Source organism: Candoia aspera, chromosome 16 (genome assembly GCF_035149785.1).
Source record: "Candoia aspera isolate rCanAsp1 chromosome 16, rCanAsp1.hap2, whole genome shotgun sequence".
Lineage (NCBI taxonomy): Eukaryota > Metazoa > Chordata > Lepidosauria > Squamata > Boidae > Candoia > Candoia aspera.
Genome location: NC_086168.1, coordinates 5,256,480 through 5,282,368, shown reverse-complemented (window position 1 = coordinate 5,282,368; position 25,889 = coordinate 5,256,480). Strand labels below are relative to the sequence as shown.

Genomic DNA, 25,889 nt, shown 5'->3' with positions numbered 1-25,889 from the left:
GCTCTGCCCTGGCCGGGAATGTTCCAACCTGAAAGAGCCATGTTTTGAGCTCAGCAGCTTTCCAGAAAGGTGGCAAGAACTGCTTGAAAACAGGAGTTTCTGATTCAAATGGTTTCGTACACCTCAGGGGTGGCCTCTTCCAAGCCTAGTTAGGCAAATTTGTGTGGCACATCGGCCTGTGTGACCTTCTGGAGGAGCCAGAAGCAGGCGCCGAGCAAGGGTACGGTGGCTCAGCCACTCCTGAAACTCTTGATCTCCTGGTTTTGACCTAAGTCATGTCTGGTCTTTCCAGCCAATGGAAAGCTGGGAATTAAAGCTAAGAGGGGAAATCACTTGAGAAAATGGCGGTATGTTGGGAGATGTGGTGAGGCTCACCATCACAGTACCCCAAAGATGAGAAAAAAGCAACAAAGCAGGAAAGCCACTGGGAAAGGTAGGTCTTTATTCATTTCTTTTCTCTGAAAAGGGTCAGAATTCCTCAGGGTTTGGCTTACATGGGGCCACTATCTAGATAACAATCGCACTGGGCATTCCACCCTTTATGGTGATTACACAACAGGGAAGCCAACTCTGCTGCCCATTCGTTAATGCAGACGCCGGGAAAGTTGTGCATTGCTTTATTCACAAGGAGCTTCATGTAACAGAGAGGCTGTGACAGTAGACAAAACACATTATCCAACTATATTTCACACCTATTAAAAAAAAAGAAAGCCATCATTAACGTTCGTGATCAAGTACCATCTCCAAGGGAACAGAGAACCCGGAATTTTTCGTAACGCTGCCTAGACTTGGGCGGGCTAGCAACAGGATGTGTTCTTCGCAACACACCAGTTTTGTTTTGTTGCTTTTCTTTTTCAAACAACAGACAAAAAGCCTGACTAGATTCAGGTGTGGAAGTGTTTCAAAGAACCCAGAAATGATCAGATCAGCAGAGAAAGACTCTGGAAGCCTGGAACAGGTCGGGGCTGGTGAGATGTTTTTTACGTGGGATGGGGCGGATTCCCACAATGCATAGAACGAAAAGCCATGATTAATCAAGTACATTAACACGGTGTCTTAGGATTTTAACTGACTTTAATTCCAGAGGGACAAAGTTGTGTGTTCACCCTAAGCTTCAAACACAGGCAGGAGGAGGGGCTGGAAATCTGTTTGGCCTTCCAAATAGGGCTAGGAGGGAACAAGGAAATCTATACCAAAAGGACTGCAAAATGATCCACTCCAGAGATTCTTATCACTCTGGCGGCTTGCTTCTGGATCATTGTTAATCTCTCCCCTCCGTTTTACTTTCTCTGACAACTTGTAAAGAGGTTGTCCTTGCAGACTCCCATGATGGAAGGGCCATCGGACTGGCCAAGCAAAGACCCGATTCTTACTATTCTTGTAAGTTCAAACACCCGTGGAATTTCAGAACCTTATTAGTTGGTAAGGCGGTAGTGGGAACTGGCGGGGAATTTAGATTTTATCCCGCTGCTTGAAGCTTGGGGCTTTTGAAGGATGATGGTACTTGGCCTTTGATTTTCAATTCTCTTCGAAAGAAATGTTAACACGCTGAATGATAAATGTTCTCTCTCTTACGGATCTCCAGAGAAGCAAAACTTGCTCACGGCCTGCTCAGTAATATTTTAGGAGCCTGGGTACCTCTGCTATCTTGGAGGACCTTTTCAGAAATGGCCCAGTGTAAATGGCAATTCCCCTAGGAGAAATTCTTCAACTTAATTGAAATGTATCCTATAAACAGCCTTGATGGATGATCTTAAGGGAGATTCAGATCAAGGCAGCTGAAAAACAGAATCTATTCAGGATCCTCTCTCGTTTGGTTCTGAGAAGAAAGGGGTGGTCCTCTCCTCTGATGGCTTGGGCTAACAGGAAAACAGGGTTTTTGATACATTTTTTTAAATGTGGTTTTTATATTGCTCTTGTCCTTTTTATACAGTTTTTTTTAAATTGCTGTAAGCCACCTAGAGTTATATATTTGAGATGGGTGGCCGCTGACATTGAAATAATAAAGAAATAACTTTCTCCTTCCTTGTGTTAAGGCATTTAGGAGGAAAAAAAATAGTGTTAGAGATAAGCAGGCTGGGAAAGAAAGAGAACTCTAGATAAAAACAAATCGACAGATGGGAGCCGAGTTTGTTAGCACCTTATTTCATAAACAGCAACTCAGGGCAGCTGCAGGAAACCCAAGAACAGCTCTGAAATGCTTGAAGAATCTCTGCCTCCTTACTGCAAGATCCTCAACCTCACCCCCAATCCTTGCATTTAAGCTTTTTACTGAAATCTGTGGGATTCGTGCTTCCTTGATTGGGCCCTGCTCTAAGAAGCCCGGCAACTAGGAAACCTAGATACTTTAGGATCCTAAACAAGAACCAATGCCAACTTTGGGGCCAAATGGGCGCTGCAGCTGGCATGTGTGTTCCAGCCTTCCCCCCCTCAGTGCCCCCCCAGGGGCAATTGGGCTTTCTTTAGCAGCGTTGACTGACGGTAAGGCAGCTCCTTGCTTCCTCATCTTACCCCAGCAAAGAACATTTCGTTCAATATTTAATTAGCCTTTTATGCTGTTTAATCCAATTAACCCAGTACTGTCTAATGCATCCTATTAGGTGTTCTCAGTAGGATCGCTGTGAATGGCTCTGACAAAGCAAGGAAAAGAGGATTGTTGGCAAAAGCCCTTCCCGCTCCCTCAACAGAGCTACGTACTTCCAGCAGGACAAACAAGGGCATAGAAAACGCAACCAATCTGTATTTTCAACCATTGGCCCCCTCAGCCCAGTCTGGTCTTCCCTCCAAAGGGAACATCTGTCACTGCGGTAAGCTGTGCTGCCGGGGACGATGAAGGTGGTCGTGCAGCACTGGTAGACTTGGATTCGCTGTGGCGGTTTCCCACCTTTTGCCACCAAAAATGTTTTGATGGGAGATCAACTTCACACTCAGTTTAAACTCAACAAGATGTTGTTCAATTATTGGAATACGGATGCAGGACATCTTGCAGGCAAATCTCTGGACCAAAGCAGAAAACTCGATGCCTTCTTGTTACCTTGACTCAGTTCCCAGGGTGGCTGGCCAAGGCGGCTGGACTAGAGGTCATAGCCTGGAATCTCAACGTCCTCTTGTTATCTTGGGGGCATCAGTAACTTCAGGAGGTTCACAACCATCAAGACCAACTCATCAGAGACATCAGAAAGCATCAGGCTGGATTCAATTCATACTGTTGAGCTGCAGAGACTTTTCCATGCTCGTGTGAAACAAATGACACGCTCCATAGAGTTGCTGACATGTAGGTCAAGGAACAAGAGGGGAAAACCACAGGTCACACCATATTCAGACTGCAATGCTCGCCCGATTAAAACAATCACAACAAAAGTGCTTCTCTCCTTGAAAGGAATCCAACGGGGTGGGGTGGGGGGAACGTAGGCATTTCCTATTTGCGGCAGGAATATTTAAAGTAACAATCATGATAAAGGCTGAACAAGGTCCTCTTTGCCCTGCAGCCTGAAGGGATTAAGGAGACAGGCAGAACTGCCACGCGTGCCTTGGGGGAATGCTCTATTACGTCTGGTTGATTTTCAAAGGGACCGGAAGCGACAAGGATTTTGCCATCCCGAAACTGGAGAAAAAGGGGCAACTCCTGACAGGTGATAGACAAAACTCTTGCTAAATGAGAGAAGCAGCCCAAATTTGGAGGTGAACATGTGAGAAGGGGTGGTGGGAGAATTACTGACAGCAGCCGAGGAAATCAGAGTAAAAATACTGATGCTTAAAATATTACAAGCAGGTGCGATTCGCTTTCAAACTAAGCTCCCTGTAGTTGGTTCTGAGGGATTTTAGCTGCCTGGAAGTTCTTGAAAGGAGTCTAGAACAGGTTTGCTCAATCTTAGTAAAGGACAAAATGGGTACTTTTCTTCGCTGACTACAGGCATGCAAGTCCTTCTGACACAGTTCAAAAACCCATACATTATTTGTAATAATTTAATTGTCGCTGGTTCGGTTAAGTGCCAACGTTCATTAGACGTTAAGGAAGGGAAGCGTCAGAGTCAATGATGCACCAGTCCATCAAGCAGTGCCTGCTCAGTGGAGCAACCAGCTTTGCTCCAACAAAAGCATTCCTTTGTGGAACAAAAAGGTCCCAGATCCTCACTGTCAAAAACAACCGACATTGAATCCGAATAGAGTTCAGAAGCATTTCGAAAACGGTGATGGTGGGATTTCGTAAGAAAAGGCCTTTGCATCTCTTGGAAGGGGGATGGGCTTCTCTAGTTCAAGTTTCCCCTTTGAAAATTTACAGGTTGGAGTGAGAGCCTTCGTGCAGATCCAACGTTGGACGGTGCTTTGGCCACTAGGGAATGCTGCTTCAAGCTCATCATCTTGACCCATCCTCTAGAAAACAGGAGAGTCACAGAAAGTACAAGGCCCCTGCAGTAACTTCTGGATCCATTCAGGATCTGAAAATAAGAAAAGATGTTGTTGAAGGGCAAAATGAGGGAGGAAGAAAAGGAGAAGACACTTGAGGTGCACAAGGTGCTACGTGTTGGCTCTGAACTGCCAAATTACGTGCTTATAAACCAAAAATGAGAATAGCTATCTTTGGAGAGCTGTCCTTTTCTTCAAAATATATTGGGCCAAACAAACGATCAGGCGTGCAATTTGATTTTCTCTTGCCACTTTAGAGACAAAGCAATGTGGGGGAAAAATAAGACAAGGCCCTGTTTGCAGAAATGCACTCTCTTTGATCGGGTTTCAAACTGTTTTTGAAATAAAGGGACGAAGAACATGGTCAAGAGTTAAGAAAGACTCATATCAATCAAATCCATGGTATTTGGACCGGGCAGAAATAAGACCTGGATCACAACGGAAGTTGGAATCCTTAGTACCACTTGAAGGAAAAGTAGCCGGCAAGCCGCCTTGCCCGTGATGGAAAACTCCCAGCCTTTGCAGCCTTTCCAAGTCAAACGAAAAGAGCTCACCTTCCGGAGTGCAGTGGCGAGCAATGCTGTCACGAAGCAAACATCTTCTGTACGCCAGACTCTGACAGGCCTGGTAGGTTAAAAAGCACCTGAAGCAAGTGAATTATGGAAAAAAAGCAGCGATGATAATGGCTCAGTTCACACCACCCTGTTTAACCCCATTCACCCATTTCTGGTCTCCGCAATACACCAAACGGGACACTGTTCGAATGAGTGGGGTCTGCACAACAAGCTGAGTCGTGGGGCGGGGTGGGGGTGGGGGGAAAATCTAACCCAGTTTGGCATGTTGTGGGAATGCACACCCTCAATCGTCAGGTGACTCGGTTAAGTGGGTTGTACAAATGTAACCAGAGGGCTGATTTATTTATGCCACCACCCATCTCGCCCCGAAGGAGGGACTCTGGGCGGTTTACAAAAACAAAGTTGGGTTTTGACTGCCGTATCCCCTAGCTTTATCCATGACAAAGCTTTGCCATGGATAAAGCTATCGAGCCTGGGTTCGCTTCGCATTGCTGAGCCACAGAAACGAACAACAAAAAAGTAAGGTTAGAATTCATCATGCCGAGCTTGAGCGTTGCACAAATAAAGCCTCCACATTTTGAACTGAGCTAGTTACACATATTCTGTGAACCTGGGATGCTGTCGAACGACAGAACACCATCCGGCTCCAAAAAGATCCCATTAGGGGCCTCTTGAGTTTTAAAAACACTGGATTTATCCCCCTACGGTGAGATGGGCAGGCTGCGTGCCTGTCTCCCACCAGCCAGCATCGCACAAGATGCTAAGCCAATCTGAGGTTTCTTTGGTTTTGGCTTAGCATGATGGGTGAACCTGGCCAAAGCTGGTTTATTCTAGAAACCAGAGTTTAGTATGTTGTGGAAACCTAGCCCCTGAGTTGGTTTGGAGTTGGGCGGTGCCTAAACTGAATAAATTACGTTAAATCTTCTGTGTCCAATGTGCAGCTGTAAACCTACAGAGAAAGCGCCCACTTTTACATTATTGATGAGTACAGGATATCACAATGAGCGCATTAAAATTCGTAAGATGAAAGGTTTCCATGCTATCACCCTCCCTTAAAAGTATTTCATTCAATGTGCAAATTACATTAAAACGGTGCACGCTTTTCACTTTTGGTTCTATATGGAAGCCTGACGGACCTGCTAAATCAGTTCCCAGTCACGTCAAGGAACTGAAAAATTAATGTTCTTGAAAAATCAGCCAGCTTTCATGAAAGCGTACACACATGCAAACCTTCACAACAATTAAAAGTTCAGCATCTATAAGGCTAACAAGTTTAGCAAGGCGCATATTTTTTCATGGACTGGAAACCAATCTGTCAGATCAAACCCTGGGCTCCAAATCAATCTGGCAACAATTCTCAAAGGAGAGTTTCCCTTAAACTCTGGCAGGGAAATGATTTCATTCCAGCTCTGCACCAGGATTCCCCTTCTGCCCTTTACTTTCCTGTCACCTACGGAATTTGTCCCCGAGACAATATTCATGTATACAATAGTAGAAGAACAAATGCTAAAAGAAATGAAATTCTGACATCGTTGGAGAATAACGTTGGGCGCAGACACTTTGTGCAAACTACACAAGCTGGAAAATCTGATGTGAAAAACACCTGGGTATTGAGCTTTCCAAGAAATTAAAACCATATTTTACGTCTGCCATGAACTGGACAGTTAAAGGGAGCAGGAGTGGTAAAGTTAGACGCTTGGGTGGGCAACCACCAACTTAGAGCAGCATTTGGAAGGGTTCTGGCTGGCTAATTGCCAGTCAGGGTTTTCCAGTGGCTCTTGCATTAGCAGGTGCTTCTGCGGGGCACAAAAATACGTTCCAAATCTGGTACCCGAGCCCCTTCTCTCGTCACCGTCAGATGGGGAAAAGAGGAGACGTCGTTCCAGGGAGAAGCCGTTTATAAAATATTTTAGATTTGTAACGTGTTTTTATTTTTATGGGATTTTAACGTTTATTGTTACAGCATTAATTTTATTGCAAGCCACCCAGAGTCCCTCTTTTGGGGGAGATGGGCGGTAGCGACACTTGAATAATAAATAAATAAAAATAATAACAACGTACCTGAGCCAAATGTGTCCGTTGGAGCAAACTGCCTGCTTGCTGTCTGTGAACGGCAGGATCTCTTTACACAAGCTGCAGTGCTCAGGGAATGTCTGTTTGTTCATCTTCTTTAAGATGTGCCCAATCAGCACCTGAGAAAACACAGCAACGGCGCTTATCGGGAGAGACAGCGGCATACGGAAAGGTAAAGAAATCTCACAGGAGACGAGATTGTTCTGAGGAGCTCAAGATGGAAACCCCCAAACCTGCTTAAAATGGAATTTAAAGGAATGAGGAGGGAGGGGGAAAAAACAACAACAACACAGGTATCTCAAGCATGCAAAATGCAGAGTGCGTGATTTCTCCCTGAGCTGCTGAGGAATTAAATTGCCACAATTCCCACTCACCTTGGGGGGGAAAAAAAAGATGGATGGTTGAATATATATGGAAAGAGAGGAACTTTAAGAACACGTGACTATCCAGAGCAGTGTTTCTCAACCTTGGCAACTTGAAGATGGGTGGACTTCAACTCCCAGAATTTCCCAAGCAGAATTCTGGGAGTTGAAGTAAACCCATCTTAAAGTTGTCAAGGCTGAGAAACACTGCTCTAGAGAGCAGAAATAAAGTATTTTAGAACGTGCTTCCGTGGAGTTTCAAATTTTGGCTGCTTAGGAACCGCTGGAAAGAGAAGGGGGTTCTGGCAACCACAGAACTCCGTGCTTGTTATTTACGAAAAAGGCCTATTTATGGAATTATTGCTTTGCAGGCTAACTTAAGCAAAGAGATAGGCCCCGGAGGTAAAGACCTTACAGTGAGATTTCAAAAGAAGGCAGGCTGTGGGGTGAGGGGCAGAGAGAAAGGTAAGACTTCAGGCCCCAATCATGCCTCACTTGTCACCTCTAGAAAATATTGCCATTTTTTTACGATAATTTACAGGGGAATCAATACCAGCAGTTCTGCTTCTTCAGACTACAAGACACTATTAGGGTTACAATCTACTTCTTAATAACATGTATGTGCTGGGGAAGAGAAAGCAGATGGTAGTCCTCGCTTAATGACAATTGGGACTGGAATTTTGGTTGTTAAGTGAATCCAACCCGAACTTATGACCTTTTTGCAGCAGTCACAAAACAAATCCCCATTAGTCATTAAGCAAATAACGTAGTTCCCCACTGATTTTGCTTGCCAGAAGCCAGCTGGGAAGGTTGAAAATGGTGATCACATGACTGTGGAACACTGCACAAGTTGGTTTTCCAGCACTGCCATAAGTCTGAATTGTTGCTAAATGAACTGTCATTAAGTGAGGACTATAGAGCTCTTTGGGGCATCTGTTTCCTGCCGTGGCTTACCTTGATGGGCTGACACTATCTCTACCTAGATGGGACACTATCCAAGCGAGCAAGAATACTGCTTCCACCTAACACAGAAACACAGTGGGTTTAACTTTTTCAGAGATAGAGCTTTATCCTCAAATGCTCTTGGTTGCCTAATCTTTCAGTCCTGAAAATCACCTTTAACTCCACTGCATCGAAGTTCCCTAGTCAATTTTCTTCGTTTCTCCTTTTATTCATCATTCAGAACCCTCTGCTTGCTCCCCCTGCCAAAGAGGATTACTCTGACCCATCTTACACAGCACTGCGCCAATTGAAAATTCAGTGTAACTCTTTTCAACCTGCTGTCTCCCTCATTTTTCTCAGCCCACAGACCTGGAGGGCAGGTTGAGGAAAACTAACTTGCTGTATTGTGGTGGGTGGAGGGGGAGGCAGTCAGGACATAACCAGAAATATTCTGGTTCTGCATTAATTTCTAATTCTGCATTAATTTCTGGTTAGCTGTGCTGCTATCAGCGACATAAGCAGCTGCTTGGAAGGAATCAGGTTGCACAAACCAGTAAAAAAGGTAAAGGTTTCCCTTGACGTAAAGTCCAGTCGTGTCCGACTCTAGGGGGCGGTGCTCATCTCCGTTTCTAAGCCTTGGAGCCGGCGTTGTCCATAGGACACTTCCGGGTCATGTGGCCAGCATGACTCACGGAACGCCGTTACCTTCCCGCCGAAGCGGTACCAATTAATCTACTCACATTTGCATGTTTTCGAACTGCTTGGTGTGCAGAAGCTGGGACGAGCAACGGGAGCTCACCCCGCCGCGCGGTTTCGAACCGCCGACCTTCCGATCGACAGCTCAGCGGTTTAACCCGCAGCGCCACCGCGTCCCTCGCACAAACCAGTACAGTGTGTGTAAATGGTAAGCCGGTCAGGATCTTTCCACAACCCAATGGTTTTGATGTCAAGATGCCCTCACCCGTGCTGTCCTGTCCTCGTAGCTTTTGTCTGACATCAAGAAATCACAGACCCCCCTTGTTGGAATGCTGGTGTTCTCCGTAATCCAAGTATGGAGGTAGACCTCCCCTAACACTTGCTTCATGTGCTCTCGGGTCAAATGCATTTCCACCGCTTCGATTTGGGCCTGGATCTCAAGCAGCTTCTCTTCCATCTGCTCCTGGGCCCCACTGGTTGAGGGGACTGACTGGGTGCTATCCACTGACTCATCCAAGTCCCTTCCTTTGGGTGCCTCACTCAGACACTGTCCGCCCTGCTCTGCAGGCTGCTCTTCCAACTGCTCTTCCTCACTATCGCCTGTTCCAGGGGAATGTGGTATTAAGACCTTGGGGTCCTCGTGTGTGGGCCTCCACAATAGCTCAGAAGGGGGGATCTGCAGCGACTGGTACAAAATCCGTAGGAGGAACAGTTTAAAGCGCCAGAAGTACGTGGACCCCAAACGCTCAATCTTTTTATCCAGAGCTTCCTGCAGAAACTGCGGGATGTGCTTATCTTTCAAGATTTTCCAGCGGACGAGATCCGTGAGGTCTACCTGCCTGAAAAGGCTTTGGACGGACGACTCCAGCAACTGCGCAGCTGCTTCCTCGAACGTTTTCAGGGTGACGAACTGGACCTGATAGGTTTTGGTGGTGGGGTGGAGCCCGTTGGTCATGCCCTTTGTGGTGATGACGGCCAGGTACGCGCCGCACGGGCTCACGGCGATCCCGTGGCTCCTGACGGAGCCAAACACATCCGACAACTTTATCAGCTGGTGTTCGAATTTCAGCGCAATGTCTGTGAAGATGGGAATCAGCTGCCTGACCTTCCCATCCACGGAGCAGGTGTAGACGGTTCCGTTCTGTTTGTCTGCGGTCATGGAGACAATCGGCAAAGAGTGGAGCCCGGTCACGTGGGAGTTATGGACGTTCAAACCGGCTTTGGATATCAAGAGAAGACACCAAAAGACGTAACATCCTCTTGCCGCCACCACTAAACTGCAGCTACATTTCTGATAGGGGTGGTAGAGAGGGATGCTCTTGATATTCTGCACCGGGAGATGATCCATTTCCTGCCACAAAACCACCGGTTGTCTCAAGGTGAAGTAACCTTTGACTGCTTTAAGGTTGACAGGGAGGATCTTAACGGGCCCAGAAGCGCTGCCCACGATCAGTCCGCTCATTTTCCTGTTATTGTGCTCATATTCCCACCACGACAAGACACTGGGGGAACTGATTCCTGACTCGATGGTATTGCAGGACGTGATGGATTCTTTGCCTATGAATGGAAGTTGGCACTGCCACACGGCAATGTTCCCGTTTTCAAAGATCACGGCCAAGAGCACGCTGCTCACGTCCCGGCACTCGTTGTTATGCTTCACCTGCTGGATGGTGCAGATGCCAGACCATTCCATGCGGACAGGGGTCTGCATCCTGTGTCTTCTCTGGAATTCAGAGAAGTCCCTTAGGTCTTCCTGGGAAGTCTCTGTCTTACACACCCTGTAGCTGTTTTCATACAGGCACTCTCCATAGAGTTCAGTCAAGTCAACTAACTGCACCCACTGAAGTCTATTCAGATTAGCATGGATGGTCAGTCTACTGTCCATGGTCAAAGCGGCTAAGAGACACCGGCCATTTGCATCACAACCCAGCGGAGACCAGCTGCAGTATCTGAAGCCGCGCATAGAGGACAGGGACTTCCCTTCAGGATTGAACACTCTGTCTAACTTGAATGTCTGGCTCACTGCTGGATCGTTCGAACTCGCAAACTTCTTTTTACATTCCGCAACTTCCTTTTTGGAGCCGACCTGTGGGAGGGGGGGAAAGCGGGGGGGACACAGGTTTTATAATGCATTCAAAATGATAAAGAAGCTTCTTTCAGCACACCAGCCAGTTACTGGTGATGGTACACCATAAAACAGGCTGTGGCCAACTCTGGAGTCTAAAGCGCTGAAGAAACCACAGAAACTAAGTATATTTATTACCGAATTTCTGGCCTGAATATTTGCCTTCCTGGACCAGACCACCATTCACGTAAGTCAGCATCCTGTTTCTAATGCAAGCCAAAAAATACAGCTATAACTAAAGTACAAAAGCAACTTCTTGTTACTTGGTCGGACATTCAGAAGTCTTCTTACATATCCTAATCCATAGCACCAAACTCCATGAAAATGCCCCCTTTTTCAAGAAAGTCAGAGGCCCACTGGATTGGATGAAATGTCTGTAGGGTGCAGTGTTTTATCAACAGTGGCTGCTTGGATATCTCTGAAACATTGATAGTTTCAGGGGTGATTTTCAAGAATTTCCTCCCTGCATTTTTATTCTGCATTTAAGAATGGACGGCACACCTGCCCTCCCCCCCTTTGCACACACACCTACTTCGCAAGGTTGATGTGCAGAAGACAGCTGATGGTTCAAGAGCAGAGACCTAAACCACATTTTCCCACTCCAACACTTTCTAGCCCAGCTTCTTCAGAATATATGGAATTCAGCTTCTACAGTTTCTTAGCTCTGCTGAAGCTTCTTGAATCTCAGCACTGCTAAGGATTCTGGGAGCTGAAAGCTACACATCTGGAAGACACCTCAGCTGGAAAAGGCTGGATTAGGCACTAAGGGTGAAAGCTTCTTAGAGACTTCACTAAGATGCCCATGTTGTTCCTTGGAAACAACAGAAAAGTGGTTCACCGTTATCTTCTACCAGGATGATGATGATGATGATGATGATGATGGTGGTGGTTTTAATTCTCTGTCTAGGCTACAGCTCCAGGGTCTCCTAGGGTCCCCCATCCAAGTCCAAGCCAGGCCTAAACCAGGTTAGCTTTTCAAGATCAGCCATGTGCTCTACCTGCCACTCAAATTCCCACATCAGAAACATTTGGGTGAAGCCAGGGGGGCCCAGATCCAAAATCTCTGGGTTGTAAGAATAAGATTTATGCGGGGGGGGGGGGGGGGGGGAGATTAGCTCCAGCCACTGGCTGCTCATTGCTTTTTATTCAAGGGAGTCCCTTGAAGAACTCTAAGTGCTAAGCGTGACAACAGAAGGACAACTGTTCTTTAAAATGCAGAGGCCCATCACCTTAAGTGCCTTAAATGTCCATAGAGCCGTCCTCCATGAACGTGCCAAGTTCTCTTATGAATACAAAGTCTGGGTTACAGCCTATAACTAACCCTGGCTGCTGGCCAATGATCAGCTAAGCAGGCAGGGTCTTCAGGGTGAGAAGGGAAAGGTTTCACTGCTTCGAAAGGCAGTCTTGATCTTGGCCAGAAAGCAAACCCTGATTAGAAAATTGGCTTGCGTGTCTCTCTTAAACGAGCAGCTGAATTGTGGGGTGGTTGCAATTACGCCGAGGGTAGAGGGGGCTGCCCAAACACCTACCCCAGAGCAAGGCAACCCAGCGCCCTCCACCTCCTTTCAAGTTAGGACTCCCGTAATTCCTAGAAAGCCAAGGAACATAGGCACGGTAGTCCCAAAAAAGCGCACACACCCTTTTCCTCCACTGGCTTCACCCCTTCACGGTTGGACTAGGCGCCCTCGGCTACTATTTTCACAGCTGTGGAGCCTTCCACTCCAACTCCCACAATCCCCCGGCTGGCCAGGGAACCGGAGAAGTCGACGTCCAACAGGAGGAGGAGGAGGAGGAGGAGGAGGAGGGGGGGGCTGGCCAGGAGGATGAGCCCGCCCGCCTCCCGCTCCCTCAAGCGCGGGGCCGGCGCCCTGCCTCGCCCCCCGTGGCGGTGAGTTCCCCGGGCCCACCTTGAGGTGACAGGCGGCGGCGGGGGCGGGCACGGCCGTGCGGTGGATGACGAGGTCGCCGCCGCCGCCGCGGATGTCGCTCAGCTGCTCGAGCACGGCCACGCTGCGGGCGGTGCTGACGGCCACGCGGTGGTCCTCGGACCAGGCCAGCGGCTCCGAGCCGCTCACGCTGTGCAGCAGCCGCACCGCCGGCTCGCGCCGCACCGCCGTCACCCGGAACCCGGCGCGGCTGCTGGGGCCTGCCCGTCCTGCCGCTGCGTCGTCCCCTTCTCCCGGGTCCGGCTCCTCGGCCCCGTCGGGCAGCGCCGGCGGCGAAGGCGGCGGCGAGGGGGCCGCGGCCGCCCCGTCCGCCGGGCTCCGCGCCGCCGCCGCCGCCGCCGCCATCATGCCGTCCCCTGAGAGGGCGCCAGCGCGCGTGCGCCGCGCGCGCCGCCTCGAGAAAGGACCGCGGGGAGGGAGCCCCCGAAGGGTGTCTATCCAACTGCCTACGTGACGGCAGATTTCTCCCACTTCAGCCTCTCCCAGGAGCACAACCTCGTCCCCACCCAATTAGGAAAAAAGCGCTTCTCTTTCCAGTTAGTGCAAACCGAGCTGGATTTGCTTATTTAGTTTTTTGGCCAGGAGTTCCACTTGCCAGCTAGGTTGGGGTCCTTTCACGGGCAACATTCACACGTGGTTGCAGGCAGGGATTTGCTGGAAGTTTGCAGTTAGAATATCTGTATATCAATAGATACGTAGATCGATATAGAAATAGATCGATAGATATAGATAGATATAGATATATTTCCAGTTGCTCTCCTGGAGCTGCTTGCTGTTGCTTGCTCTCCCTAAAAAACTCTTTGCAAACTTTGAAATTGACCCTTCCATGCAGGAGTTGTCTATCCGGGCTGCATTCAGCTAGCATGGCCTCAGATGAAGGATTGCTGATTAACGTGAGCACGCTGCCTCCAAGGTCCCCCCGCCCGGCAGGACAGAGACCCCGCAAGCCACGATGGAGCCGTGGAAAAAAGGTAGGCTCATTGCAACGGGGGGTAAGAGGAAGATGTTGGCTTGCAGAGAAAGGATGCATTTGAAACTGGGCTTCCCCACGCGTCCTACTCATGCGGTGGGTTGCAACACCCATCATCCCCAGCGAGCTCGGTTCTTTTTGGCAGGGATGCGGGGGTCTGCAACCCTTCCTGAGAGGCAAGCCCCAGATTTGCATCTGCCGCAACTGAAAACAGCCCCTGTTGATTCTCACTTTGGATTTCCTCCCTGAAAAATATTTGCAGCTGGCGTGTGCATTGGATCTGATTGGCTTGCTGGTCTCAAAATGGCATTTGTGATTCCCCACCCGACCGTTAGCCTACAAACTTCTTGGGGTGTGTATCTGCATTTCTTGCGGGCCTGAAGGAGACGGTAAACCTTTGGCAGCTGGTTTAATTGATTTTCCTGCACGTTGCAGAGGACTGGCCTAGATGATCCTTGGGGTCCCTCCCAACTGCTTAATTCTGTGATTTTCCAACCAAAGAAGAGCCAGTGAAGGGATTTGAACCAGTTCATCTAGCACTGCTGTTCAAACCATTCTGATTATTTCAGATTCTGAACTCTCCTTTGGATGTTCAGACCTCTCCCAGATATCTGAAAAATATTTGAAATATTTTGGTATTAAAACTCTTCCCCATTCCTCTGGGGCTCCTAAGTGCATATCCAGTTTTGTTCAACCGGTTTATCTTATCTGAGCTGGGAATTATGATTAATTGGACGAATGGTTCGTTTTAACAAGCTGCTTTTGCTGGCAAAGCTGGAGGTGTGCAATTTTTCCAGGCCAAAAGCTAACCTTGATTTTTGAGTGATGTCCTGGCTTCATGTTCAGAAAGGATGGGAGGAGGCCAAGCTGAAAACTAATTTACGTTCAGGGGAACCCACAGCAGACTATAATGATGGAGATGGGGTGAGGTGACATCATCACACAAATACTGCTATAACCAGGTAGTCCTCATTTAGCGACCACAGTTGGGACTGGCAACTTGGTCATTAAGCAAAACCAATTGAAACATCACAATTTTACTATCTTCCTTCAGCTTTCTTTTGCTTTACAGATCTGTGAAGGTCATAAATGCAAGGATTGGTTGCAAAGTTACTTTTTCATCACTGTTAAATTTGAACGGTTGCTAAACAAGGCAGTCGCTAAACGAGGACTACCTGTAACACACTTCCGTCCCAATGCCTGACTCAAGTTCACACATTGCAACATTTGCGTGATGATGTCATGCGTGTTTTGTGATTTGCCTCCCCTTTCCCAGCAATGTGAATGCCCATGTTTAAGATCAACCTTATTATGGATTTAATTCTTTTCTGTTTCTGTCCAATTAAAATTGGGTAGCATTTGGTGAGTAACTTTTGGTGAAGCTTTTAATTCGGATTCCAGTTGCTTAAAGGATGAACTTGGGTTATGATGGCCTCAGAATGGGTCCTTTATGGCCCCTAAAACACTTCCTAGCATTGCATAACATTGCGCACCCCTCCTGTAGTCACATGATTACGTTTTGAGTACTTGGCAACCAGCTCGCATTTATGACCGGTTGCAGCGTCCCACAGTCCCGTGATTGTGTTTTGCGATGTTTTTTGCTGTTTTCCGGCAAAAAATGCCCATTGGGGGATCTGGATTTGCTTAACGACTGTGGTGATTTGCTTAACAACCATTGTAAAATCGATAGTAAAATCGGGTCACGTGGTGACTCGACTTACGACCACAATGACTTACGGTGGAAATTCCAGTCCCAATTGTCGTAAGTCGAGGACAACCTGCAATCGTATTTCCTCCATCTCTTTTCTGCTCCCAGGCCATGAAAAGAACGTTAGAAGGAGCAGAAGAAGCCACTCCTGTAAAACTTCAGCGCTCTTCTTTATTGCCCCAAACCAAGAGGCAATGGAAAAAACTCAGAAATAGCATCAAAGGAACTGGGCTGCCAGTATCATCTTCAGAGAAGCTTTCGACTAAAGCCAGAGACGGCGACATCCACAGCAAGAGGCCATTTGTGAAGACTTCCAGTCTCTTTAAAAACAATCCAGAAATCCCTGACATTCAGAGGTACTTAACTTCTCTTCGCTAAATAAAACAAAAAGATGATTCATTGTAAACTATATTATTTATTTGCTACCGTGTTTCTGTAATGGCCGTTCTGGGTTTTGCTTCTGAAACTATTGTGTTGTATCTTTGTTTGAGGTTCTCGGTTAATCTTTGGCTTCCCTGTGGATTTTAATTTAAAAAAAAAAAAAATTACGAATTTGTAAAACACTTCAGGCGAGGTGCCTCTAAGTGATGTAGAAAAGCAGGCAGCCGCAGCCACAGCCAAATCAATTTAAAAAAAATTGGTTTCTCGCCAGCAACCTTCCACTTACGAGGCAAGTGTTATAACCATTGTGCTATTGTAGTATCACAGCATTTAGAATAACCAGTGTGTTTTTCTATGTTCTTGCAAGCCATGGTGAGCCTAAATTTGGATGGCATCCAAATTTAACATACAAAAGAACAATAGCAGAATTCTTTTGGACTGGAGGGGCATACTGTCAGCCTTACAAGGTAGACCAGATTAGGAAGAAGACTAGAACTCTTCTTTACAGGTAGTCCTCGATTTACAACCACAATTGGGACCGGAATTTCCATCGTAAGTCATTGCAGTCGTAAGTCAAGTCACCATATGACAGGACCCAATTTTATGCCCATTTTTATGGCAGCTGTTAAGCGAATCACGGGTCATTAAGCAAATCCAGCTTACCCTCGACTTACAACCACAATTGGGACCAGAATTTCCATCGTAAGTCATTGCAGTCGTAAGTCAAGTCACCATATGACAGGACCCAATTTTATGACCATTTTTATGGCAGCTGTTAAGCGAATCACGGGTCGTTAAGCAAATCCAGCTTACCCAATGGGTGTTTTTGGCTGGAAAACGGCAAAAAAAGTCGCAAAACACGATCATGTGACCACGGGACGCTGCAACTGGTTGTAAATGTGAGCTGGTTGCCAAGTGCCTGAAATGCAGTCATGTTACCGTGGGGGTGGGGGTGCGATATTTTGTGATGATTGGTGTCATGAGTAAGGATGGCGAGCAGGGGGCTCCCATCCAGGCTGTAAAGCGCATGCGTAGCACTGAAGAATTGGGCAGCCATTCCAAGAGACACAGATTGGGCCCGCCTTAACCTTTGGGGTTTATATGTCTGGGTTTTCCCCATGCTTCTTCAGTTTGTTAGGATTTCCCTGTTATGTAGCAGCAATAAAACACTAGAGACCTGTTCCTTGTCTCAGCGTGGTTCCTGGCTGTTAGGACAATTGGAAGTGCTTTACAGGCTGTAAAGCACCCATTCCGAGGCTGTCATAACTTCAGGCTGTTGTTAAACCATTGGTCGTAAGTTGAGGACTACCTCTATTGAGATGGGCTACAGTAACAAAATCTTGCAAGTCTGCCTGTGTTCCCCCCTCCCTCCCTCTTACAACCCAGGAGTCAAGGGTGGGGGAGCCAATCTGAGTCTCTTTCTAGTAGTTTCCCACCTCCCTTGGCTTAAGGCATGTTTCTTCTGCCCTTGTTGTCCTAACAGCTCCTGGCTGCCTTCTCCGGGGTCGTTTCCATGGCTCCCTACACATAATAAGCTCTCATAAATTAATAAATCAACCGAAAGAGTGGCTGGTAATGGAGATGTTGGTTAAAAGTTTCATCCCAAGTTTTCTGTATATAGCTCTTTAGAGATTGAGGCAGAAAGATCTCAAGGAATGCCTCTTCCCATATTCTAAGAACGTCTTAGAATAGTGGTGTTTGTACTTTTCATTGGTCCCATGCTCTTCCAAGTGAGGTCTGCTGGGCGCTGTCCTTTCAGCACCAGAGAAAGACATGATTATTCTGTTGGTTTTCATAAGGAAGTCCAGTATATATACTGGTGGGATATTTTTTTAAACTTCCTTGCTGTTGCTTTTATTCTGCCTTTGACTGTTTCATTGCTCATCTGACCGTTCATGCATCTTTTTAGTTGCGGTTCTCCAAATTTAGCTGAACTCAGTTCCGAAGTACAGCTTATGTTTTTTGGAGACATTTCAGCAAGGCTTCCTCAGTGCAGTGGGGTTCGCCTGTGAGGTTGGTCGATGATTGGATGCTTCTTGGGAAGTACCGGTTGATTGGTGGTTGGGAATGGGGCCAGCTCTGTTTTGATTGGTTGGCCAAGGCAACTGTGCAGAACACTGAGATGCTCATAAGGGCAAGCAGAGTCCTGGGAATCTGATGTGGTCACTGTAACGTTGAGAGCCACCATGTTCATTTCCCATGATACCCCAGGGCGGTGGTAGACATCCTGTGCTCCTTCAGATGTTGCTAAATAGGGATATGCAAAACTCCCTGGCTACAAAATGGAATGTTCCAGAATGTTCCATTCCCGAATCATTGAGTTTGCACGTCCCTACAATTCCCTACATTGGTCGGCAGGAACAATGGGTAGCAAAGCTGGGAATTGTGTATCAGTAACAGCTGAAGATCCCCAAATTTTCCAGCTCTTTTTCTTGGTTCATTGGTTGATTTGCTCCTTGTATAGAACTGCCGTGAAACAAGTTCAAGAGGAGGTCTTCACCTCAGATTCCTTTGATCGGCTGGATCTCCACCCTCACTTGGTAAGATCCTTCTTTTTGGATGGGTATGCAGCAGTGCTTCAGTGAATCTTTCCCTTGTCTGTTTTTCAAACGTTTTCAGGAAGAATTTTGGGCTGATGGAATTAAACAAAGGAAAGAGAGTTTGGAAACAATCAAATTCAACCTTCTGTTCATTATTGCTTTAAGGTGGCCCTGTGGCCTTTTCTCTCCAACTGCAGAAGGCTTGTCCTCTCCTGCAGATGCTGGACTTTGTTATTTGTGCAAATGGCACCGTAAAGTAATTGTATAGAGATATATAGAGACAAGGATACATTTGTATGATGATGCATATTGCCTACTATATCATCCTTTGGCCCCGTGAGGACCCCATGTTTCCCTTGCTTTATAGCTCAATGTGTGAAGGGAACTCAAACGAAACAGCTTTTTCAACAAGCCATGTTTAAACAAAGCATAGTTAAGCACAATTAAAGCGCAGTACTAAACTAAGTGGGTTTCTGTTTGAGCATAATATAGCTGCAGTCATAATACAACTCCAGCATTAACACTTTATTTTATTTTTTTCTGTACCAGATTTCAACAATAACCTGTTGCTTGAAAGTATCTAGCATGACCAGGTAAAAAGCTTTCTGTGAGTGTGTGTGTGTGAGTGTGTGTGTGTGTGTGCATGTAATGTTTAAGTACTGAGTCTGGATTAAGAATCTCAATAGGCAGTTTTCAACTGCTTGTTCTCTTCAAGCCATTTCACAAAAGTGGTGGCAGTGAGTGTAAAAGAGAAACCCTTTTTGGAAGCTGTTTTGAGCTTCCAGAGAAAACTGAGGTATATGAATGCAAGAAATATATTCTAACAAATAAATAAACCTCTCTCTCTCTCTCTGTATATACAGACACATACCAGAATCAATTAAAGCCATTTTATGTGTGTGTATTTATATACATACATGCGCACACCAGAATGAAGCAAAGCCATTGTATATATTCACAGAGGCACATAGCAGAAATTGTGTGCATGTGTGTATTTTATACGTACACGCACGCACCAGAATCAAGTAAAGCTATCATACACAGGCATGCATGCGTACCAGAATCAATTAAAGCCATTTTATTTATACAGGTATTTATGTGTGTGTGTGTGTGTGTAGATACACAACAGCACAGAAGGCAACTGAGCATGCCCGACAAAACTCATTACTAGCCATAATCATGGCGATAAATGCCACTTGAGCACTATAAAGGGTCTAAGGACAGGTCTAACATTGCTTGTAGGTAAAACAGCTGAGCAAAGGGCTGCCTGGTTTGTCCTCTGGCCCAAAGAAAACTTTGTTACGGCCTCATTTTGTCTTTAAACCTCCCCAGTGTTCAGAAGGAGACGATTCCCACACTCTTGCAAGGAAAGGATGCTTTGGTGAGATCACAGACGGGCTCAGGTGAGAATTTGGCTGTTCCTGTTTGGGAATGACTAACAATCCAGTGCACAACTGGATGGGGGTGACGCAACCTGTTGTTTTGAGAGGCCCTCATGGGCTTAAGTGGTCTCCACAGGCAAGTGGGACTGGTCCTGTTTTGGGGTTTCTTAAGGGGTGACGTGGAGGCCTTAAACATCTGCAGAATTCTACCCTGCCCTGTAGGCAGGTTATGAGACAAAGCTGCTAAATTATTATTTTTTCCTAACGTGCCAGCTTTCCTTTTTTGGCTGACTTCCCCCTTCCTGTCCCTCTCCTCAAGGAAAGACGCTTGCTTATAGCATCCCCCTTGTACAATCCTTGCAAAAAATGGAGCCAAAAATCAAGGTAAGCACACGGCACAAGGCATCTCCTTTTGCAGAGAAGCGGCCTATTCGCTTTGGGGGTGTTTGGCCACAGACTATCCTAGCCACGGCTTTAACTTCCCGGCGTTCCTGACTTTTTCCTGATTTTCTCTCCCCCCGTTGCAATGTTAGGGTTAGGGTTAGGGTTAGGGTTAGGGTTAGGGTTAGGGTTAGGGTTGCAATGTGTATTTTACCGCCGAAAGCACCCCAGTTATTGCACGACCTTAGTAAATAAAGACCGAAAAAGAATTAATATTGTATACATGCCTGTGTATCCCACATGCATGTGGGGGCGTATACATATATATGTTGCATATATGAATGCAGCCAAGAAAGATGCGGTAACATAGGTTAGTCCTATAATTCCTCTTTCCTGCCCTTTCCCATAATTCCTAGCAAGTTCTGCATGCACCATAGAGCGGATAGCTGTGAAAACGGCCTGTCAGTTGCTGCGTGTTGGGTTGGCGTAAGAGGCCAAGATATTTTTTCTATTCTTGAAAGTTCATTTTGCCCCTCGTCTGTCTTGTCTCCCTGTTGCTTCCTCTAGCGTAGTGATGGGCCGTACGCCCTTGTCCTGGTTCCAACCAGAGAGGTAAGTTTATTTCCCCAGCTTCTGGGATTAATCTTGGTCCTGGTCTGATGATTTGAGTTCCAGCAATGCGTTCAAACAGAATTCTCTGATAATGCAGAATCTCAGCCAACCCCGTTGGTGGTCCTGCACTCAGCTGGAGTTCTCACTCCCTGCAAATTGCCACGTTGGCACCGTTCCCATGATCCCCAGCTAGCCAGCCGGCAGGGGATGATGGGAAGTAATCCAATACTTCCGGTGAACACCAGAACGGGGGAAGTTGCTATAAAGCTCTGGCATCTGGCTTTTTGGAAGGCCTTGAAGACCTGGCTTTGTGCCTGGGCCTGGGGCCCTGAGTGTGGGAAGGGCCCCGTTTCATGGTTGTGTTAACACCAGTGGCTTTTAAGATCTCTTGGCTGTAATTTATATTCATATTTAATTTTTGTTACTGTTTTTATTGTATGGTTGTTTTTATTATTGTTAGCTGCCCAGAGTCACTAGTTTGAGATGGGCGGCAATATAAATTGAATGAGTGAATAAATAAATATATTTGTCTCCAGAACAAACCTTGTTTGTTTTTAACAACAACTACAGAGGGATGTGGAGAAAACATATCTCTTCCCTGTGCGGAGGGGGTGAAAAAGTTGGGGGCAGAGCGGGGTTGCGCAAATGGCGTAATTAATGCAACTTCTCCTCCACAGCTAGTCCTACAGAGTTTTGAAACACTCCAGAAGCTCTTAAAGGTAAGCACTGATTGAAGGAGATGGAGGACAGGCTGGTGTTAGATTTTGTCTCCTCTTCCCTCTCTGGGCAGAGGAGTATTTTTAAAAAAAAGATGTTTCACTTTCTTCCTCTCCATTTCCTGCATCGTTTAGCCATTTACTTGGATTGTGCCTGGGGTCCTGATGGGTGGCGAAAAGAAGAAATCTGAAAAAGCCAGGTATGGCGCCGGCGCGATAACATTCTGTCCACCCTCCCCACAATTTTTTTTTAAAGTTCGTGCTCTTTCATCTTCAGTCTCCTATGGAGGTTTGTTTTTTTTTAATTAACATTATCATGGTGAAGAGAGGCTTGTGTCCTTGGCTCAGGCCACGTACAGGTAGTCCTCGACTTACGACCACAATAGGGACCGGGAAATTAGTCGTTAAGCGGTTGCTAAGTGAGACATCACATGGCCATACCCAATTTCGTGGCATTTTTTGCAGCAGCCGTTAAGCAAATCATGTAGTTGTTAAACGAAGCACATGGTCCCCCACTGATTTTGCTTGTCGGGAGTCAGCAGGGAAGGTCACAAACGGCGATCACGTGACCCCCAGGACGCTGCAGCCGTCATAAATACACGCCGGTTGCCAAGAGCCCAAATTTTGATGTCATGACTGTGGGGACCAGTTGTAAATCACATGTTCAGCGCCGTCGTAACTTCGAACGGTTGCTAACCAAATAGTCGTAAGTCAAGGACTACCTATAATGGTCTGTGGGGATGACTGGACAACCAGTGTGCAAAGGTATCTCAGCCCACAGAAGTAGAGGAGGCGTGGGAAGCATCTCAGAAGGGACCCTCTTTAGTTTTCCGGAGAGTAAAAGGAGACGAAATGAAAATTTTCAGCCTTTCCTTTGCAGACATCCTCCCTTCCTCGTTCAAACAGGTTGCGCAAAGGAATAAATATTCTTGTTGCGACGCCTGGGCGGCTGGTGGATCACATCAAGTCTACCCAGTGCATCCATTTCCGCTGCATCCGGTGGCTGATTCTGGATGAGGCTGACAGGTATGACGATCCCCGAGTATCCAGTCTCCCTTTGGTAGAAAGATCTGCTCAGGTTCCTACCTGAGGCTTCTTACCTGCAGAGGTAGCTCTCTTTACATCAGGTGGTCATAACCGGCCATCAGGGTTTATAACATGGCACCTGCTCACCTAATACGTCCTTCCGTCCACTTTTTATTTTCTAAACCATACGCGTATATGAATGTTTCAAATATCCAAAAATGTGTGAATATACCGTGGCCAAAACACATGCACAATTGCTGACGCTTTTCAAAATGATCATTCATCTTCTCCCTGCAAAATCCGCATCCTCGCATAGGACAAAGGTTTCTTAATTGGTTCCAGGTATTTAGCAAGCTGAATAAAGAGGCAGTCAGGTCTAATGGGGAAGGTGCTGGACTAAGAGTGGGAGATCCCAGGTTCTAGTCCAGCCACAGAAGTTCCCCGGAGTTTGGGGCCAGTCTCTGTCTTTCAACCTGGCCTACCTCGCTGGGTTGTTGTGGTGAGCTAAAAGTGGAGGAAGGAGTGCTAGAGACTAGGAGTTAGGAGCTGGTGGGATATAAATTTAATCAAATGACCTTTCCAAGTAGTCTGTCCAAGCAGCTTGAAAGGAAAGTTACATCTAATACAACGTCCGCGAGCTTTTCCACAAAGACTATTTTTTCCTTTTATTGTAATGTCATAAATCTTGACACACTGAATGATTTCAGCGCAGCAAGATTTATGTCAGATGATTAAAGATCATTATGTAGAAAGCTTGGAGTACTGAATATAAAAAGAAAAGTGAAAATTCTACCAGTGTTAATTGCAGTTTGCAATATCGGTATCGCAGATGTAAGATTGACTTTTCCTCCAGCGTTAAGATAAAAAAAGAACTGCTGCAATTCACATCGAAGTATTAGTTATATATAATAATAGGTTTGGTCTTGAACTAATTGTTTAATATTAAGATCTCCACTGTATTGTTACTTAGTGTATGTCAGTGTGTCTGTTTGTGTGTATATGTGTGTATACACACACACACACAACCCACATAAGCTATATGCGTGTGTGTGTGTGTGTGTAGTTCTATATACAGGCAGCCCTCACTCCATGACCATTCATTTAGTGATGGTTCAGACTTACGATGGTGCTGAAAAGACCAACTTACAACTGGTGCTCACACTTAACGACCATCGCGGCATCCCCACAATCCTGTGTTCACGATTTGGGTGCTTGGCAACCAGTTTGCATTTACGCCCATCGCAGCGTCCTGCAGTCACCTGATTGCCATTTCCGACCTTCCCAGCCAGCTTCTGGCAAGCAAAATCAATGGGGAGCTGCGTGATTTGCTTAACGACCACATGGTTCGCTTAACCACCATGGTGATTCGCTTAATGACCACTGCAAAAAAGGTCATAAAATTGGGTCTGATTCACTTAATGACTGTTTTGCTTAGCAACCGAAATTCCGGTCTCAATTGTGGTCGTTAAGCAAGGAATATATATATATATATGTATGTATATGTATATGTATGTATGTATGTTTAGGTATTCATAAAAGGAAATAAGAGACGAAGCAAATTTACTAAGACTGTTTCTAAAGCTTTGGAGTACTAAACGTTAAAAGTTGAGATGCTATTTATTATTTATTTATTTGTCAGATTTTTTATCACTGCCCATCTGCCCCCCAAAGGAGGGACTCTTTCGTTTCAGGATTTTCATGAATTATTTGTTTTAATTGAAAGGGAAGGGAAGCTGGTCTGTGCAAAGCAAGGCTCCAAAGTCTTTTTTTCCCCTCCTCCTTCCAAAATTGTTTGGGCCCACTGTAGGCAATGAATATAGTGGGCGTCGTCTGTTTTTCTGACTGATTGTCCACTTTCTTTCCTTTTTTCCCAGGATCCTGGATTTGGGTTTTGAAAAGGCAGTGGCTGCCATCCTGAATGCTGTCAATGAAGCCAGCCCAAAACGGCAGAACGTTCTTTTGTCAGCCACACTTACAGAAGGTGGGTGTGATCATGGCTACCTTTTTTGGGGGGGGGGTACCAAAGTAAAGAACAGGGTAGACCCTCAATGCAGCTTTAGATCCTTTGTATCAGCAATGAAATCACCATCTGCATTGAGGTTTGTTCTCCCTCTAGACCAGGCTGGCCTTTACCCAGTGGGTTCCCTCTCTTTCATTTTCCCAGAATGCAGCACTGTCACATTGCTCCAGGGCATTGTGGGTAAAGAAAAAAAAATGGTGGCCATCAGAGAAATATGGCAGCTGTTGTCTACTGCTGGTTCTTTTTAAACCCATAAGGCCACTGAACATAATATTTTGGGGTACCTCTAGTAGAAATCTCGATTAGTTGCAGGCCTTGGTAACTAAAAATGCTGGAAGATGAGGGGGAAGATAATTCTGCCCATTGCATTCCAAGGAGCAGTTTCTGGCAAGTGGCTAGAAACTCCCAAATTTGCAGAAATGTCTTCTGAAAAAATATTTTAGAAAGAGGCAGTCTGCTCTGATATTGTTGGATCTTTGCTGCTTTCGGAGAAAATCACCAATAGAGGGAGTTTTTTCAGGATCTAGCAAATTACAAAATATAGCTCCGGGGGCTCAAATATTTAGAGCAGGGGTGCACTACATTTTGTGGGAGGGCTTGATTGTCAAGTGAAGTGTTTGGAAAGGGACCCCTCGGGTAATGGATGGGCTGGGGAAAAAATGAAATTTGATATAGAAGGTAAAATCTCCTTCGAGTTGAGCTGGGCCCCTTGAGGCTATACGGAGACATCATGTCTGTTTTGTTGGCAATTATTTGAAAGGACAGCAGGTCCCCGGTTTAAGAACAAGGTCCGTTCCTAAGTCTGCCCTTAAGTCGAATTTGTATGTAAGTTGGGACATTATTTAGCATCAGTTAGTCAAATGTTTGTCTTAGTGTATAGCAGGGTTTCTCAACCAGGGTTCCATGAGAGGTCCCAAGGGGTTCCCTGGGAGATCACATTATTTAAAAAATTATTTCAAATTGGGGCAACTGCTCATTCAAGAGGTAAGTTTCCTTCTTTATTTTCAGTTTAAGAACACTGTGAATG

General features: G+C 46.2%; 2 protein-coding genes across 2 annotated transcripts in view; one reads left to right on the top strand and one right to left on the bottom strand.

Moving 5' to 3' along the window:
- Positions 1 to 419: 419 nt before the first annotated feature.
- GTF3C4 (general transcription factor IIIC subunit 4) lies at positions 420 to 13,471 on the bottom strand. The gene is made up of 5 exons (XM_063316445.1): positions 13,088 to 13,471; positions 9,321 to 11,141; positions 7,044 to 7,174; positions 4,962 to 5,031; positions 420 to 4,439 (listed from the first exon to the last, which is right to left on the bottom strand). Exons 1-5 carry the CDS (start codon positions 13,469 to 13,471, stop codon positions 4,251 to 4,253), a joined length of 2,595 nt encoding a protein of 864 aa, XP_063172515.1. The 3' UTR covers positions 420 to 4,250.
- Positions 13,472 to 13,863: 392 nt separating this feature from the next.
- Positions 13,864 to 25,889, top strand: part of DDX31 (DEAD-box helicase 31) — a 44,533-nt gene continuing 32,507 nt past the window's right edge. Inside the window, exons 1-11 of the mRNA XM_063316128.1 lie at positions 13,864 to 14,097; positions 15,913 to 16,160; positions 18,650 to 18,725; positions 19,275 to 19,318; positions 20,058 to 20,128; positions 20,427 to 20,491; positions 21,056 to 21,100; positions 21,778 to 21,819; positions 21,952 to 22,016; positions 22,723 to 22,842; positions 24,717 to 24,823. Of these exons, the coding sequence (XP_063172198.1) occupies positions 13,990 to 14,097; positions 15,913 to 16,160; positions 18,650 to 18,725; positions 19,275 to 19,318; positions 20,058 to 20,128; positions 20,427 to 20,491; positions 21,056 to 21,100; positions 21,778 to 21,819; positions 21,952 to 22,016; positions 22,723 to 22,842; positions 24,717 to 24,823 (991 nt within the window). The 5' untranslated portion in view covers positions 13,864 to 13,989. The remainder of the gene's footprint in view (positions 14,098 to 15,912; positions 16,161 to 18,649; positions 18,726 to 19,274; positions 19,319 to 20,057; positions 20,129 to 20,426; positions 20,492 to 21,055; positions 21,101 to 21,777; positions 21,820 to 21,951; positions 22,017 to 22,722; positions 22,843 to 24,716; positions 24,824 to 25,889) is intronic.